Source organism: Oryzias latipes, chromosome 15 (assembly GCF_053564925.1).
Source record: "Oryzias latipes strain Hd-rR chromosome 15, Olatipes_Hd-rR_3.1".
Taxonomy (NCBI): Eukaryota; Metazoa; Chordata; class Actinopteri; order Beloniformes; family Adrianichthyidae; genus Oryzias; species Oryzias latipes.
In genome coordinates, this window is record NC_136251.1 from 27,451,575 (window position 1) to 27,469,823 (window position 18,249).

The 18,249-nt window shown below is 38.8% G+C and overlaps 1 protein-coding gene across 4 annotated transcripts; it reads right to left on the bottom strand.

Moving 5' to 3' along the window:
* Positions 1–680: 680 nt before the first annotated feature.
* On the bottom strand, positions 681–3,994 carry agpat4 (1-acylglycerol-3-phosphate O-acyltransferase 4 (lysophosphatidic acid acyltransferase, delta)). 4 transcript variants are annotated; one of them, XM_023963609.2, is made up of 10 exons: positions 3,818–3,994; positions 3,266–3,456; positions 2,971–3,140; positions 2,715–2,876; positions 2,473–2,626; positions 2,290–2,392; positions 2,131–2,206; positions 1,840–2,038; positions 1,344–1,473; positions 861–1,262 (listed from the first exon to the last, which is right to left on the bottom strand). In XM_023963609.2, the coding sequence occupies exons 2-9, from the start codon at positions 3,441–3,443 to the stop codon at positions 1,373–1,375; spliced, it is 1,143 nt and encodes a 380-aa protein (XP_023819377.1). In that variant the 5' UTR covers positions 3,444–3,456; positions 3,818–3,994; the 3' UTR covers positions 861–1,262; positions 1,344–1,372. The 4 variants fall into 4 exon arrangements, with proteins under 4 accessions (XP_011482877.1, XP_078788166.1, XP_023819377.1 ...); XM_078932039.1 differs by lacking the exon at positions 3,818–3,994 and adding an exon at positions 3,540–3,663 and having other exon boundaries at positions 3,266–3,466; XM_011484575.4 differs by having other exon boundaries at positions 681–1,473.
* Positions 3,995–18,249: the final 14,255 nt, after the last annotated feature.

An 18,249-nucleotide genomic window follows, 5' to 3' on the forward strand; every position in this document is an offset into this window, starting at 1 on the left:
GAACAGGACAAAAAATTTATATATAAAAAAAAGGTCGACTTTCACAAGTTTGACTCATCCTTAGATGAGTCAGATACATGTCTAAGGCTCCCAAAGCATTTAGTTAAAACAGAAACATGCAAGAAAAATTTACTAGAGCAGAAATCCTTGACCTCAGTCCAAGAGGTAGTTGGTTATGTTGGATCCAAACAGGCGTGTGAGTAAGAAGGCAAACTGCTCCATCAGCTTTGCCAAAAGGAAGTCCAGAAAAACATCAGGATTGAACCAAACGCTCTACACTTTGGAAGAGGCAGCTGTACGCAAGCAAATGTTTAACTCGCACAAGAAAATGTCTTATTTCCATTTTGATTAAACTACACCCCTAAAATAAATAAAAGCGTGGCTGCTAGCTGACCTGAAACATGAAATGTTTCCCCACTGTTACAAATTTGAGGGAAACAAAAATGATCCATGTTTTCAGTGACCCTTGCCCCCAAAAGGGATTCATTTATCTTTATCTTTTTATCTTATCATTTTTCTTTTAATGTCAAATAAAAGTTCTCTGAATGATCAAGACTTAAGGACAGATCTCTACAGAAAAACCAAAATATAAAATCGTGAAAAACTGCTAAAACGTAAACCTATTAACAAAAAAACGAAACCATTTTCGATTTACTGGTATTGAACGTAAAAAAAAAACGTTTTTGAGGTTGAGACACTTTTTTATTTAATATATAGTAACTTTCTGAGACAATTCCTTGTACTTTTGAAAAATCAACTCTTAAAATCTAAAGAATGTTGCACAAAAACAAAACAAAAACAGATGTGATTGCAGCACATTTACAGCAGCAGGAAGGTAATCATATCATTACTTGGATTGTCATAGTTTGACCCTTTATTCCCTTTGGAGATGGCTTGTTGGCACCATTCAGAACAAATGTAAGGTAATCGAAACATTTTTGTTTTAACACTGCAGGGCTCTTGGCAAATAGAAAGCTTAGGAAGATCATCTGTGTTGACCAGGCTGTAGTCCGGTTTCTTCTAGAACTCCATGAAGGTTCTGCCTCCTCTTTGGCTGCTTCTGCTGTCAAAATAACCTCATATATTTCACTTTGACTGGAGACACTTGTGGCAAAACTCCTGGTTCAAAAGTGTAACAAGAGGAGCTGTTGTGCTTTTTTACATGTGTGGTATAATGTCAAATGATGCATTTAACTGTAAAAAGATAGTATTGTAGCTTCTTAAAGAGGGAGTCCATCTTTGCGTCGCTCGATTGAGTTTCCCTTGAACAGTGAAAAGGCTGTTAGGTGTGTTTCAGTCGGATCAGAGGTGAATGGGTGCAGGTCGGAACTTGTTGAGCAGACCTCGTCTTGTCTGACAGCAGTTCACAGGCCTAGCTGCTTCCGTTGGTGTTTGGAGGAACCTCCCTGTTACCATATTTAGAACCTTTTCCGATCTCAGTCTGGCCAATCATCCACCGAACAGCCACCGACGCTGCAAAAACAGAAAGGATGTCCTGTTCATTTAGAAAGAATCAAGTTATTGGGGTTTAATTTCAGGTTTTTCTACTCATTGTGATCCAGGTGAACCTTTTACAGATTTTTAGGAAAAAATCTGGCAAACTTTTAAGCTTTTGAACAGTCATGCCTTTTAAAAAAGAAAAAAAAAGTAGTTATACGTTTGAATCTACATCTCTATTTTGGAAATCTCAAGTCTGGATAGTTTCCAGTTTGTAAAATAGGAAGAAAGAACTTACAGTGAAGACGGCAAATCTGCTGCTTTATTGAAATGTTGGATAAAAATGTATTGATTAAGTCGACCGATTCATGTTCTCAGAAAAAGTGAATTTAGGAAACCGACCTGCTGAGGAGACCACCACAGCGGCGATGATGGTAAGCGCCGATCCAGAGCTGATTACGTGAGTGAGCATGAGGCCCAGAGGGTAGAGAACCACACAGGACCAGAACAACCAGTTCATCAGAGTCCGCAGCTGACGGGGAGGACTCGTTTTAGGGCCAGGGAAGAGTCCCGTCTTTTCATAAGCCCCCTGCAGCTCATCCTGTACACGACACAGCGGAGTGAAATATGTATGGCTGAAAAGAGCTGCTGCCTGCGACTCACTAAAACCTTTCAGTTGGAACACTTTCCCACCTTTTCCTGGTAAAGTTTGTGGAGCCAGGCAGCGCACTCCTTCTCCTCTTCAGGAATCAACTCCAGAGGAATTCTCCTGTGAAGTTAAACAGAGGCAAAACATCAAGAACCTGGAGCTAAATTGGAGCAAAAGTCAAACAATACCAAATATTTGTCTACCGAACGTATAAATCTGCATGATACTTCTTCCCATTGAGGACTCCAAGCATGGTTGGCGTTTCGTTGTCCCTGAAGTTCAGGGTGGAGTCATAAACAGCGGAGACTGCTCAGGACAGGCAAACAGAAGGGGTTAGCAGCTTTCGGGGGAACTGGATCCAGACTGAAGGTAGAAGGGATGCTCACCAGTTCCCCTAAGGTTTTGGACCGTCATCCAGAACCCCTTTGTTCTGGGCAGAAGATGGTACTTAAGTTTAGGTAAGCCTTTACTCTCAGCCACTTGCATGCTGGCCTGGTGTTTCTCTGGTGTGAAGCGTGTTCCCTCACAGAACAGCAGAAACTAGTTTAAAGAAATATATAAGAAACTTTTTATACATATCACTTTTATTGATAAAAAAAAAAACTACAAAGGGAGGCGAAAAACCCACCCAGTAGTTTTCTGGGTAATCCCGCAGATTCTGAAGACTCTGAGCCACCAACCTCCGGTCCTCTTCCCACTTCCTCTTGCAGAAAACTATCTCCAGGAAGTACCACATCCAGCCAATCACCGGCACATATGCCAGCTCCTGTTTGGCCAAAACCTTTGAGCTCTGAAAAGTATCAAGAAAAAACAAAAACAAGAAGGGTGGGTTAAGTGGTGTTTAAGTCGGCGAAGATCATTTCCTCATCTTTGTGCCATCTCACTCCCAGAACTCCAAAGCGTTCACAGAAGGTCCAGCCACACAGAAAGTCGATCTCAAAATTATGGTTGAGAAGAACAATCGCGTTCTCCTTTCCATACAGAGGATAGCTTTTTGGGTCGGTGTAAAGTGTGCATTCCGTGCCAGACCACCACTCCAGGACTGCAACTACCTCTGCGACACACAAATGCATTTTCATGAGAATTGTCACGTTGGTTATCTTATCATCTGGAAGGACAGATTCGGACAAAAAAAAGAGGACAGAATGTACTAGGATAAAAGAGACAGGGAGTACTCACGACTGGCGATGCAGTAGCCCAGCCGGATGTTGATCCTGCGAGCCAGCTGCTTGCTGACCAACCCCACGGGTAAAGTGCACACCTGAAGCAGGTTGATGAGGAGGCCGCTCACCAGAAACACATAGCCGATGATCAGGTGGCAGATGAACAGGGATTTCAGCGTGGACAGCAGCCCCATCCTCCAGGAAAGCCTAAAAAACACTACATTTACTCTAAAAGTAAACATGATTTTCTTGTTTACATACCAACTGTTGTGGGTCATCCTGGTATTTACTTGTCTAAAAAAAAATCCCTGACAAGTCTTTCTTGTTTGAATAAATGAAAGAAGCCTTTGAGCTGGGAGTCTGTAGTTACAGAGCTCTCCAAAGACCCATCCAGGCCAGAATACAGCTGAACATCAGTAAGAACCTTCTAGTGGTGTCATCCAGTGGTGTCAAACTGGACTCAAAAGTCAAATAATTCACTTTAATTTATTTTTATAGCACGTTTATGACAGTTGTACTTGACATTCAAATTTTAAGCAAACCATTGATATAAAACATGAAATATTACCGTTTCGGATGAGCAGCTATTCTTTCTCTGACGTTTTTAGACTCTCTCTGCACAGATTAATTCTATAAAAGAAACTTCCCCGCTTCGTCCTTTAGATTTTAGGTGTGATTCATTAAACGGTAAGAAGGTTCACCTCCTAGAAGAAACTTCCCGATGAGGAGCACCACGCCCTTCTACGAAGATCGTCTATTCATCTCAGGCTGTCCGCAGAGCGCCGCTCCCAAACCAAGTTACTGATGCCATCTGCTCGTTACATTTACAACAAATACATTAGTCACTAATATAAATGAGGGAAACCATAATAAAAATTAAAAAGGATAAAATAATATAATATGATTGGGGTTTGTCTTTTGCCGTAAAACGCGACAGAGTGAGTCAGCTTTCCACAATTAGCATTCTCTGTTTTACCCATGTTCAGCTGCAGGAAATGTTCATCTTTTGCAAGCTCAATGACTTTATCGCACTTATGAAACAAGATGTGAATCACGTATAAACTATAAAGGTAGAAAACAATTTAAATCTACAGGAAGAAATGCTATTAATTCAGTGTTTAGATCTAGTATTGTATGTCCTAAAACAAAGAAGTGGCTTCAAGTTTAGAAGGTTTTATTTGAAAATGTCATTTCTAACAACAACTTTTGATCTTAATGATCTATTATGCATGTTTACAACATTGGGTAAAATGTTTTGGTTAAAATATACCTCTTGGGATTTTGCCATTTTTTAATTCAAGTAGAATAAGTTGCACTTAATGTTTTACTTGCTGCTGCTGACATGTCAGAGGTGCATTTTTTTTAAATGCAATTATTATTATTATTTTTTTTATGTTCTGTGAACTTCTAATTTAGAGGCAAAAGAATAGAAGATAAGTTGAACGTGCAGAAAGTAGATAAAAAAAGGTGAGAAGACTGAAAAAAGATGGCTGCCCTTTGGCCGTGTGACCCAATGCAAAAAAACATTCTTTAGATTTTGACTTTAGACTACTTTATTAAAAAAAATTGAGATATTGAGCTTAACTTTGGCTATTATGTCTCACTAGGCTTGTTACAGCATAATTACTTTACTTTACTTTTATTATTTTTTACTTTAAGCATTATTTTGAATGAAAATCCAGTAAAATAAAAAATAAAAATGCAAATAAAGTAGAAAAGATTTTAAAGCAAGGTTATGCTTTATTATTCTTAAAATGACTGAAAACATGTCAATACGAATGAGTTGTGCTGTTTGCTATGTTTTTCTTCAGTCTAAGTTGGATTCTTGGAACATTAGAATTGAACTAAAAACATTTTAACTACAGCTTGAAGAACTGATAGAGAACAAGAAGAGTAGAAAAAAATCTCACAATGAATAATTACATAAAAATGCACAGGATGAAAGAATGAAGGATTATTATATTTTATGTCTTTTCTATGTAAAAAAATTGAATTATTTACCCCCAAAAGTGATATTTCATTCATATAGTTTAATAAACTTCATTTTTTCTCCATTTCTCTCAGCCACAACATTGCCTTAATGAATAGCTCCCTCTGCTGGTCGCAACATGTAGACTCATAAATAAAACCAGTGATGAAACATAAAACGTCGCCGTTGAAAAGAAAAGGAAGATAAATAAATACATCTTCAGGGTTTGGGTTTCCTTTTTACCTTGGCTGCTTGAGGGACAGTAAATACTTTAAATTTGTTTTTATTGCTGCCCCATAAATGTTTTACAAAATGTTTGAAAGCTATCAGCGTGATATTTGTTCTTATAACACAAATGTAATGATATATTTTTTCTATTATTCTAAATTTTTTTTTGGCATTTTTAAATTGCAAGTGTTAAAAATGTCTAAAATTTGGGCATAAATAAAGAATTGTTTATTTCTTTTATTGTAAGTTTTGAACACTTCCACTAAGGACAGCAAATGACAATAGGTAAAAATATATTACATGAGAAATGACATAATAGCCTATCTCAGGAAGGAAGCTTTCATTGTCATTTTTAGATTTGCAGCTGAAAGATTAAAAATACATTTTCTAGATGAAATTAAATTTTTTATCATATGTAGAAACGTATTTTTTCCCCCCCTAGAAACACTTGCAAGGTGAGCAATGAGGTACAAGTATGATGGTAGAGGGGAGTTTCTGAGGCGCTGTAATGCTTAGCCCTTGTGGCTTTTACAACTTAAGAGCTGGTGAAAAGCTCAGGAAGTCCTTCATGTTCAAATGGTTCTCTGTCAGCGTTACACAAGTCCCTATGGGAAGCAGGTTTAAACACTAAGAGTCACTGTGCGGGTTGAGAGGAGTTAAAGTGCAAGAGTTAAAGTGCAATATATTTGATACTAAAAGCCACAGACACAAGGCATTTTAAAAAATGCCTCAGTTTTTTTTTTTGTTTAGTAAAAGTAAAAGTGAAACTGGGTCATACATTTAGACACACAAAATGTCTATTTCAACATTTCAACGCTTTTAATATTTTAGAAGCCCTGATTTGAGTCAGTACTGTTAGAAATATTCATACAGATAAAGCATTTTTTTCTAACTTGGAGAGTAAAATGAACACTTTTATGTCTAAAGTAAAATATTGCAGTAATCCTGTAACTATTTTCTTCAACTTGAAAATAATTGAAAATACACAACATGGTACCATCATGTTGTGGCTAATCTTTGTGGTAAGAATTATTTTAAGACAGCAGCACTTTACTCATTTTACTCGGTTCATTACAAGGTATGTAAATGCAAACAGACATTAAAATCAATGAACAAAACTCCAATGTTTTTCCAAATCAACGATTTCTTCAGGAATGTTTTCACAGTTGTGGTAAAAAAGAGATATTTCAAGGAATATTAAGGACTTTGGCTAAAGTCATTGCTGTAAAGGAAAATTTGTTGGCAAAACTGCAAAAGTATGTAAGTCAGAAATATTTTAATCTTGACCAGTATGAATAAAAGTTTTTGGAGAAATGAGGCAAACGTTTAGCAGCCTATTAAAAACATAAAAGAATTTTATCTAACAATAAAAGCAATTAAACATATTCTTTCCCCTCTCACCCTCCGCAAGCTCGGGTCCTCTACCAGAGGCCTGGGAGCTCGAGGGTCCTGCACAGTATCTTAGCTGTTCCTAGCACTGCGCTTTTCTGGACTGAGAGGTCTGAGGTCCTTCCAGGTATCTGTTGTAGCCACTCTTCCAGCTTGGGGGTTACTGCCTCTAGTGCTCCAATTATCACAGGCACCACTGTCACCTTCACTTTCCAGACTTTTTCCAGTTCTTCTCTGAGTCCCTGGTATTTCTCCAGTTTCTCATGTTCCTTCTTCCTGATGTTCCCATCGCTTGGCACTGCCACATCCACTACAACGGCTTTCCTCTGTTCTTTATCCACCACTACAATGTCTGGTTGGTTCACCATTACCATTCTATCAGTCTGGATCTGGAGGTCCCACAGGATCTTTGCCCTCTCATTCTTTACCACCTTCGGAGGTGTTTCCCATTTTGACCTTGGGGTTTCCAGTTCATATTCTGCACACATGTTCCTGTATATTATTCCAGCCACTTGATTGTGGCGCTCCATGTATGCTTTCCCTGCCAGCATTTTACATCCTGCAGTTATGTGCTGGATTGTTTCAGGCGCCTCTTTGCACAGCCTACACCTTGGGTCTTGTCTGGTGTGGTAGATCTGAGCCTCTATGGCTCTGGTGCTCAGGGCTTGTTCCTGAGCTGCCAGGCTAAGCGCTTCAGTGCTGTCCTGTAGGCCAGCCCTTTCTAGCCATTGGTAAGACTTCTTGATATCAGCCACTTCAGTTATGGTCCGGTGGTACATCCCATGCAGGGGTTTGTCCTCCCATGAGGGTCTGTCCTCCAGCACTGCATCCTCTGCTCTCCATTGCCTGAGACATTCACTGAGCACACTGTCAGTTGGGGCCTTGAGCTGGATGTACTCATGGATCTTGGATGTTTCATCCTGGATAGTGGCTTCTACGTTCACTAGTCCTCAGCCTCCTTCCTTGCGGCTAGCATACAGTCTCAGGGTGCTGGATTTGGGATGGAACCCTCCATTTACTGTGAGGAGCTTTCGTGTTTTAACATCCATGGTCTGCACCTCTTCCTTTGGCCATCTTATTATTCCTGCAGGGTATCTGATAACTGGCAGTGCGTAGCTGTTTATTGCCCAGGTCTTATTTTTGCCATTGAGCTGGCTTCTCAGGACTTGCCTTTGTCGTTGGAGGTATTTAGCTGTTGCAGCTTTCCTTGTTGCCTGCTCCAGGTTGCCATTTGCCTGTGGAATTCCAAGGTACTTGTAACGTCCTCAATGTCTGCTATTGTTCCTTCTGGGAGTGAGACCCCTCCTGTGTGGACTACCTTGCCTCTTTTTGTCACTATCCAAGTTCATTTCTCGAGCCTGAATGTCACCCCAATGTCAGTACTGTAGATCCTGGTGGTGTGGATCGGGGAGTCAATGTCTTAGCATATGGCTTGATGTCATCCATGTAGAGGAGGTGACTGATGGTGGCCCCATTTCTGAGTCGGTATCCATATCCTCTCTTTTATTTACAATTTCATTTATTTTATTTGCGGCAGTGTTTCTTTTATTTGCAGAGGTTTTTGTTTTTGTTTGCAGATACTTTTTTTTTTACTGCAATGACGGGTGTCGGCCACCGTCACTAAACTCCAAAACAACAATGAAAAAGAAATTTGATTGAAACACAGTACCTAAAAGCTTCTCAAACCTCAACCATAGGGGAATTTGTCTTTACAATACACATATTTCTCTTTATGGTGGTGCGTCTTCCTCTCAAGAGGAGCAGTATTTGTCCTTCAATTAGCTTTGGGGCTCAAGCTGAGTACCCTTGAACAAGATACCGAGTTCCACGTTTCCATCCAGTAAGTTGCTGACACACAGGTCAGCCTAAATAGAAGCATATGTTAAGTGAACACAATGTTATGGAGGCTGAATGAAAAAAAAGGTAACAGGAGTTTAAGATGTAACAGAGAGGCTGTACACCACAAGAAGTTCCCCTTTCCAAGAACTGCCATCTCCAATTAAATAAGTAATGGGTTACCCTTAAATTTGCCCTGAGGGTCCTTTTTCTGGTACCAAGTGGAACTGGATACCATATAAGAGCTGTGTCATGTTGTGAATGTGAGTGGAACTTTTGACATTTGTTGCTTGGTAAGATCCCACTCTGTTTTCATTGTTCTCCTTAAAATAAAACAAAAAGATAATGAAACAAAAAAAAAAAAAAACTTTTGTAACAGGTAAAGCCAGTTAGAAGAGATGGATTTTTGTGGCATGAATAAAATAACATCAGTTTAGACACCTAAATATCCTATTTAACTGGAATAACGCTCTCTGTTTGGCCCCTGTTTGATCTAAAATAATTCGTTTTTTTTAAAAAAAACCATTAAAAAAACGCTTATGATGTCTTTGAGTCAGACGGACTCGACTTGCCAAAGCCAACAGCTTTCAGACACTTGTGGCCAGGACGAGCTCTGCTTTTTGGCACGGCAGCACAAGGGAGGGGGGGTAAACTGGAAGAAAATGCTCCATAAAGAATGTGCAGGGGATTAAGTGAAATTGCTGCACGAATGTGATTTACGGAGTCTTCTGCGTCACCTGACTGAGACCGGCTTTGAAAAATTGACACACATTCAGCCTGTCTCCCAATTTTTTAAAGGAAAAATGTTTGTCACTGGATGTCTCTAGACACTCACTCCCACTATGGGAAAGCTTGCAGTTGGTGTGACTGTCTTGCAAGAAATTCAAATGGCACAAGATTCATTTCAATGATATAAATCCAAAATGTAATTGTTAATAAATCCACAGGTAATGCACTAACTACTTAAACACTTGCAAACCCTGTTTTCAGACATTTTTTTTTACATTTTGCCAGGTTTCAACTTCTTAGCTTTGCTCTACATCTTTCCCAACTTTTCTCAAAATCGAGTCAGTCGAGAATCTTTTGTCTTATTAAAAGCTTGGATGTTCAAATATGAGAATTATTATAAAAAAAAAAGGGCTGCACAGTGGTTAGCGCTCGTGCCCCACAGCAAGAAGGTCGCTGGTTCAATTCCGGGCTGGGGGACTTGAAACAGAACATCAATGGGGGGACCTTTCTGTGTGGAGTTTGCATGTTCTCCCCGTGCATGCGTGGGTTCTCTCCAGGGTCTCCGGCCTCCTCCCACCATCCAAAAACATGCTTCATAGGTCAATTGGCAACTCTAAATTGTCCAGAGGTGTGACAGTGAATGGATGTGTGATATGTGGCCCTGCGGCAGACCGGTGACCTGTCCATGGCATCCCCTGCCTTCGCCCATAAGTGGCTGGGATAGGCTCTGGCAGCCCTGTGACCCCGAAAGGGATAAAACAGAAGAAGATGAATGAAAAAAAATAATAAAATGAGTCAAAATTCTCTTACTATTGACAATAGAAAAACCTGATGTAATACTCAAGTAATGCGTCAAATTTTAATATAATTTTAGGATATTATTTTGAAATAAAAAAAATGTTGACAATTTAGACTGAAATTTGATTTGATTTGATTTATTGGTTTATTTCAAGCTATACTATATTACCTTTTGATATTTTTGGATTGTTGCAATAATCCAGATCTTGTCAGATCAAGTGTAGATTCTTTTGTTAAGTGACAAGGTTATCCTCGGATTACCTTAAGAAAAAATCCTTTCATATTTCAGTAGACATTGACTTGAATCACATGTCATTTACTGGATAAAACTCAAAGGTTATCATCAGAATACATCATCATATTAATCCAGAAATCACCACCACTCATTGCAGATGTGAAAGCTTGTTGTTTGTCATCAGAAAAACACTTTCGAGTCATTTCTGTAAAGATCATTACACATCACTCATTGATTAACCTTCATTGTCATCATTGTGGAAACAAAAAAATAGATAATTGCTCAAAAAATAAATGTTAGTTTTATGATTAATGAGGATTTATTTAGATGTACTAAGATTTTGTTCGTATTTTGTTCATTTTTTGTTCTAAAATGAGTCACTTATTATACTAGTTATTTGCCACTGTAATCAAAATAAACTACAATAGGAACAAAAAAAACCCCCTCAAACAATTCAATTTGCTTAGAACTACCAAAGATACTTCTTATGGGCTGTATAACATTAGATTTGAAGTAAGTCTAATAGTAAGCTTTTTTAACTTATTCGATTCATTTCAATGTTATTTATATGGCCCGAATTCACAACAACAGTCGTCTCGATGGGCTTCTATTCTGTTTGGGTGGTAAGGGACTATGAGGTCCTTAATATAGGACGGGGCCATACCATGTAAGGCCTTATAGGTAAGCAATGTTATGTTTCTTGTTTTGAATTTCTAGATTTAAATGTCATATTATAAGATTTCTATTCTGTGGTTTAGTTTGGTTTTGTTGTTCTTGATCATGTTTTTGGTTTCCTTTTTGTCACTCACACCAGTTTCAGGTGGATGATCCACTTCAGTTCAGTTAATTGCCTTCAGCCTATTTTAGTTACTGGTTTTCTGTTTGTCCTTGTCAGGTCATCTACTCTGTTCTGCTTTGTCACTTGTTTGTTGCTCCCAGGGTTTTTGCCAAGTTTCAATTTATCAATTTAAGTTTTTTTTTCTGTCACCAAGCTTTGTCTCCTGCATTTTGGGTCCTTCACCACCATGTCCTGACAGTGAAGTAAAAATACCTTCTGCATTGACATATATTTCTACTTTCTAGTGATTTTTTTTAAAAAATGTTCTTCTTCTTAAGATTATTTTCCTATTTAAAGGTTTTTTCTTTTTTTGTGCATTAAAATGGTTTCAGTAGAAAAAAACAAATCAGAAAGCCAGATTTTATAAGGATCCACATTGTAAAGTCATGGAGCGATGGTGCTCAGCCGTTCTGAACACAGGAAGTGGATGCGTATGAGCTTAAACTCGACACAGAGTCCATTTTGTCAGTAATGAGAACCTGATGCTTACATTGTTCTTATTTTTTTCCTGGAGACACCTGCTCTGCTGCTCCCAGGGGTCCCTGAGACCGGCAGGAGTGAAATTATTTGAAGTAAGGCCATCATCAAGATGAGGAAGACGTAATACTGAACATTTGTGGAACTTTGAGGCCCTTACTTCAAACTTTTCCTCCTGCTTTGTGTGACAGATGTCAGGTTTGGCATTTTAATGCTGGGGAGTGAGAAAGTGATTCAGGCAGAGGTCACACACAGAACTAAAGGATGTAAACGGCAAAAGCAGTGGCACTAAACTGCAATGACAGCACGATATTTCTACGTATTTCTGTGCTGGAAATTTAAAACCACCCCTTTAAATGGAACTACATGGAAAACAGCCATTCTGTGTTTTTAGTCTTGACTATCAGTAATTCTTTATATGTGCAGCTCTTAAAAAACCCTAAATAAACCAAATAGAAACAGAAAAAGGGAGGATTTAAGAGCTAGTATACTGCAAAAACTGGCCCCTTGGAAATAAGTCAAGTTATTACCCCATCGGCAGATTTTCTTTAAGCAAAAGAATAAAATAAAAAAATCTGTCACTTAGGTAAGAAAAATAATCTTACATTTTTTAAAGAAAATATACTAGTCCCTAAAAAGGTGTTTTTTTTTTTAAACTAAGATTTTTTTTTTTGCAATTTAAAAACTTACTAGATGAATCTTTTCCCTACAATACAGAAAATAAGACTCTTTTCTTGAAACTTGGGACATTTTACTTTAAGATTCCCTTTAAGCAGTGAACAGTTTGTGCGTTTTCATGAGACGTTCCTTTACAACTGTACACACAAGTCTGAAAAGCCATCAGAAAAGGATTTGGGCTGATCTCTTGTTTCCACTGCTGAAAAATGAACGCTTACTGTGTGACCTTGTAGGGATGTTCTACTGAATCAAACGAGCCTCACACTGTCTCCATGATCTGACGTGTCAAACACGCCTGTAAAAAACGGTTTTAACATTAGAGCAAGAGCATCAAATAATGTAATTTAAAAAACTGAAATAATTCCCGGTTCCGTTTTCTCAGGAAACTGTTGGTTCATTGATGTCTCTCAACTGACCGTGTGGACCTTAGCGTGTACCCTGATTTTGTGTCATGGAAAGGTCTGACTTAGTTTCAGCTGCAGTCTCTCCTGGAGGCCCTCCCCTTCCTGAGGTCTCCTGCAAGAGTCACAGGTGTTCTGCATCATGTGTATTATGTTCTCTCTATTTAAGCTGTGACCATTCTATGCTCTGTGTCAAAGCATCTTTATGTCTATGCTCAAGGTCGAGTTTTGGGTTTGCTCTTTGCATTAAAAGTCTTCTACTTGGAATTGGGACCTGTGTTGATTCTTCCTGCTCTTGCCTCCCCCCCCAGGCCTCACTGTCACACTTTGCCCAACAGTAGGTGGAATAGGCTCCAGCAACCCCATGACCCTAAGATGCAATCAGTTGGTTTGGAAGACGGAAGGAATTAATAGTCAAACGCTACCAGTAGTGCCATCCATGGCGTGAAAAGGAAAAGGGATTCCCACGAATTCTGTCATTTTGGTTTGTCAGTCCAAAATCTTAAATGGAAGCAATAGTAATATGTTTAGAAGCTCAGTTTTGAGTTTTGAGGGCCAAAAAGGTCAGAAAGCTTCCCTTTTCTGATGTTATGGTGTGCAGTCAATGATGAGAACTGGGACTGTCAAGAACTGGAGGTGAAGGACCCAAAATGCAGGAGACAAGGCATGGTGACCGAAACTAAAACATTTAATACGAAAACGGAACCACTAACAAACACTGGAGAAACAAAAAGGTGACACAACAGATCAGATGAGCTGAAAACCAGACACTTCTAGAGGGTGAGGGCAATTAACTGAAATGAAGGCAGCTGTGGATCATGATTAACCTGAAACTGCTGGGATGGACAAAGAGCAACTAAGAACATGACCAAAACACAACCAAACTAAACCGCAGATCCCTTACAGTGACAAGAATGACCAGGAGCCATAGATGATGGAGGCTACAGTAATTATACAACATCACCAGTAAGGTTTCTCTTTATTTTTGAGACCAAACAGAGAGAACTCATATTTCTAAGCTTTACACCTCTTAAACGAGGTGAATTTTAACCCTTTTTTGAGGGTTTTAAATTAAAGGTTCTTGTAATTTATAATTTATTATCTTTAGTTGTAACAATAAATCGCAAAGTGGACTTTTAATAACTAATAGAAGCTGCTTTGCCCTCTATTATTCCAGATGTACAGGATGACTGGACTGACTGTCAAACTCACCGTCATACACGTGTCTCTGGTAGGTGCTTTGTACATCCTGCACAAATTTGCCTCAGTGTTTAATGTCCATGTTCTCTTCGAGTTGAAAACAATGTCTTTTTGTCTTTTGCTTAACTTTTATTTTACAGTTAAACAAAAGTTTCTGTGAACTTGTGCAAACCTTAACTTAATGTTAAATGAACACATCAAGTTTTTTACCAATTTTGTTAGAAAAGGCTAGATCTCAAATCCAAATTATTATGTAAAAATGATTACAGGAAAGAGAGAATTATTTCACGTGTTCTTGTTCTTCAGAAGATAGGCCTGTTAATTGAATAGAATTGAATAGTTACTTAATTTATCCCATCTGGGAAATCGGATTAGTACGGTAGCTCAACAACAGTATTATCAATAATAGTGGGTAAAAAAGTTTAACTTACAGAAATTTACAATGAAGAATTACCAAACTAATAATAATATGCAGCAAATTTACAAAACACACATTTGCACAATATACAATACATTAATTTACAAATCATAGATTAATTGCTTAGTTTATGTACCAATAGGGGCTGAAGTAAATGAAATGTATAGCTGCTGGCATGAAAGATTTTTCATTTTGCTCCTTGGAGCAGCTGGATTGAAGAAGCCTGTGGCTAAAGAAGGACTTAAGACTTATCAGCGAGATGCTGCAAGAGGCTGCCACTCAGGCGGCGCCCATTTCTGGAATTCCAGAAAATAATGGAAATCCCGAAGGTTGTAGTTGATCACGATTTGAGGGTTTCAGAAATTCACACTGTGTAAAGATTTTAAGTACAAAGTTTAAAACCAGATTTTGTGTGTCTCAAATTCATATTTTTACATCAAATCTAATGCTATAAAATCTTTATTTTTATCCACATTTTGATTGGGCAAATGTGCAGTTTGTTTCCTGATTGCAACTTTAAAGGAAAAAATATTTTTTTTATTGAGAATTACAAAAAATATAATGCATCAGGCTTTGAGTTTGTTTAAAAAAAAAGGTTAATATTATTCCTACTGAACAGTTTTGCCTCCCTCCAGATCATTACTTGACATCAATGAGGCTGTGATAACAGGAGGGACCCCATCTCTGTCTATTTGTGGTAGCTTATAGGTGGCAGCTTTCTGCACATCTTTGATTTTGCCATATTTTTTTTCTTGTTAATCTCTAAATAGACAACCAGTTATGAAACTTTGGAATCCACTTTATTTCCTGTTTCCAATCAGTTGTTGTTCCTCTTTTTCCTAAAACTCCATGAACAAAAAAAGGAAAAAAAATCATTTCATTTCTGTGCTGGAAAACAAGCGTGTTTGCCTGCATGAATTACAGTTGCTCCTTAGTTGTTGCTTTCATCTGTAAGTCTCTTAAAATCGAAACGTCGCAACCTAAAAGCAAAATCTGAGTGTCTGCATTCATCTGCAGCCATTTATGGCTAAAATCAGGTCAATAGAAAGAGCCTGCAAATGTGGACCAACTCGCAACATTTCAAATTTGTTGGAATTAACCACAGAATGCATCTGAACCATTTAACTTTTTTTCTGCTTGGTTTACTGGAATCTGAACAGTTTCAAAGTGCCACTTCGCCTCCAATTGCAGCCCGTTACTTTTGGCTTCTCTGTTGTCAGGGAGAAATGAGTGAGTGTCCACAGAGCTGGTGAAGTGAAAAACTGTGGATACTTTCCAGTGACTGGAGGGGCTCACGGCCAAAAATGAATGGCTTACTTTATTTCAAGAGACAGACCCACTTCTTTCCGAGCACGCTTTCCCTCAGCTGCATCTTAGTCACTTTTTCAGCAACAACAGGGGTTCTACCTTTAAAGGAGCGAGCGGCAAAACTGAAAGGCAGACTGCATTTGGTTTCTGGGAAGGATGAAAAAAAAAAGAGCTTTCCAGTAGCCAAGGCTGGATATTTATTTTTTTGAATGATTGATTTTAGGAAATTCTCTGCTAGAAGGCCGTCAATAACACCTCAAATGGTGCCTAAATAAAACAAATAATTTTCCAAAAACCCTTTTTTTGTCTCAAACTCCACCACATACACACTAGGAGGAAAAATCTGTTGGAGAAGGTCAAAAAAACAAAGACAAATAAAAAAAAAACAAAAAAAACAACAGTCTTTGTCTAGAACAGTTTCTGCAGAGCAGCAGGAGTTCATTTGAAATTCAACTCTGAGTTGTGGGCGGGACTGTTGGTACTGTGCAACCCCTACCCCTCTTCCCCTTCCTATCACTGAGAGCCATCTGTTTCAAGCTCTCCAGCTAGCTTACAGCCCCTCAACCCCCAACCTAGCATTACCAGTGCAACAAAAATGACGAGAAATATTGGAGGTATTCAGCCAGATGCCAGCTCATACGAGGATCTATTTCTCTGCAAGAATGAAGTGGAGTAGGGAGCTAGTTTGTTTGCTGTCACAAATACAGTCTTTTTTCAAACTCTGTGTTTTTTTCTGCTTCAGGTTCACAGCGATTTGAATAAAGAAATCCTCAGAAATGCTTTAAGCTTTATTTTTATCAGAGTGGGTCTTTGAGATGACACATGCCTTTTAGTTGAACTGAACACTTAAACACTAACTGGACTCGTTTAAAGTCTTTTACTTTGAAAGAACTGAAGAGGGAGCCGGTTTAGCTCGTGCTGGTTTGCGGCGCCTTCCGTCCGTGAAACCAGGGTTTGACTCCGGGCTGCTCCCTGTTCCCTTCTCTACTTCTGTGCCGGTCCCAAGCCCGGTTGCTTTGAGAGGGTTGCGTCAGGAAGGGCATCCAGCATAAAACATTGCCAAGTTTACCGTGCGACTCGTTCGCTGTGGCGACCCCTGATGGGAAAAGCCGAAACAACTTTGAAAGAACCGAAGAGACTTTAAAGGAGAACTTTAAACGAAATGTAACCCCAAACCTCTTGACACATCACAACGAACGTCTCCTAAAAAGCTTTTTTTTTTCTCTCCCATTTGATCCAGTTTGCAGCAGGTTGTCGTCTTCAGTTCAACAGTGTTGAAGTGCTTGCCTCTGCTGGAAACTGCTGGTTTAAAACCAGTCTTTGGCATCCTCTTATGAACCACCATGGAATAAGTTCTGGCCTTTAAACCAGCTCAGCCTCAGAGCCAGATTGCAAGTCTTTGTGCCACGTGGACAATTCTGCAAACTTGAACCCAGATTTTCCTGTCACATTTTCCCCTAATAGAGCTTTTTTGTCCCCCCCGCTCTCACATATTTTTAACCCCTTCATGTCCCAGATTCTGCAGGATATGAGGCACATTGTGTTAATTCAAACCCTAAAACCTGTAGATCTTTAGGCAATGGAGCATTGGAATCAGCTGTATTTAAATTTGAGCTGATGTAAACTGTTATTTTATTTTCTGCAGATGAGGATTTAGGGACTTTGAGTTAATGCAACCAGACTTTTATAGAAAATTGTACCAGATTTTTTAAAAACATAACTGCTGATGTGATGCATTTTCTCTTTACGACGACGTTTTCTGATATAAAACTAGACAAATCTCTGTGCAAGTGTCATATGTTACATAACTTGATAGACTTCTTTTTTTTTTTTTTTTGGCCAGTGTGAACCACAGACCACAGTGGGGGGACTTAGTAAAAAATTGAGGATCCTTTTAAATTTTCTTGGAAAGTGCAGAGACGTTGGTATAGAGAGCATTTGACATGGAAAAGGAAACTGGTGCCAGCTGGTGGCACAAAATAAATAATAGCACTGTCATACTAGCTCATGGGAGTCAAGGTTTGGGTGTCTGGAGGAAAATAAATCCTGGAATCCATCCGTTCATCCATCATTTCTTAATCTAGCTCTCATGCAAATCCATTTCCCTCTTCTATCCCCAGTTTTCTTCTTTAGGTTGTCTGAGGGTGCAGAGGCGTTCTAAAGCCAACCACAGGATACAATTCTGCCAGCAAAGTCTGGGTTTGCGTCAAACCCTTTTCTCTTTAGATTATAAATCAGCAAAACTATCAGAAGCTCTCCAGAAATGAATCCTGGGTAGATGAATATCTGGCTAAGGCGGATAAGTCGCCATAACTCTAACATCAGCCGGGAGTTCTTTACGTCAAGCCAAAAAAGCAAAGGAGCAAGAAGCTAAATGTCACACTTGTAGTCAAACTTTTAGCTTTTTACTTGTTTCATTTTTTTTTAGCCCTTTCGGCAACTTTCTGCAACTAAAACGACTGAGTGACACTTGCATTGCCAAAGTGTTACACTTTG

Bases quoted from the DNA above. Each gene is read 5' to 3' on its own strand.
- agpat4 (XM_078932039.1), bottom strand. The intron at 2,393-2,472 runs GTGAGCATCCCT...TGTCCTGAGCAG, and splicing joins CCAAAACCTTAGGGGAACTG to TCTCCGCTGTTTATGACTCC. The intron at 2,207-2,289 runs GTAGACAAATAT...TTAACTTCACAG, and splicing joins CATGCAGATTTATACGTTCG to GAGAATTCCTCTGGAGTTGA.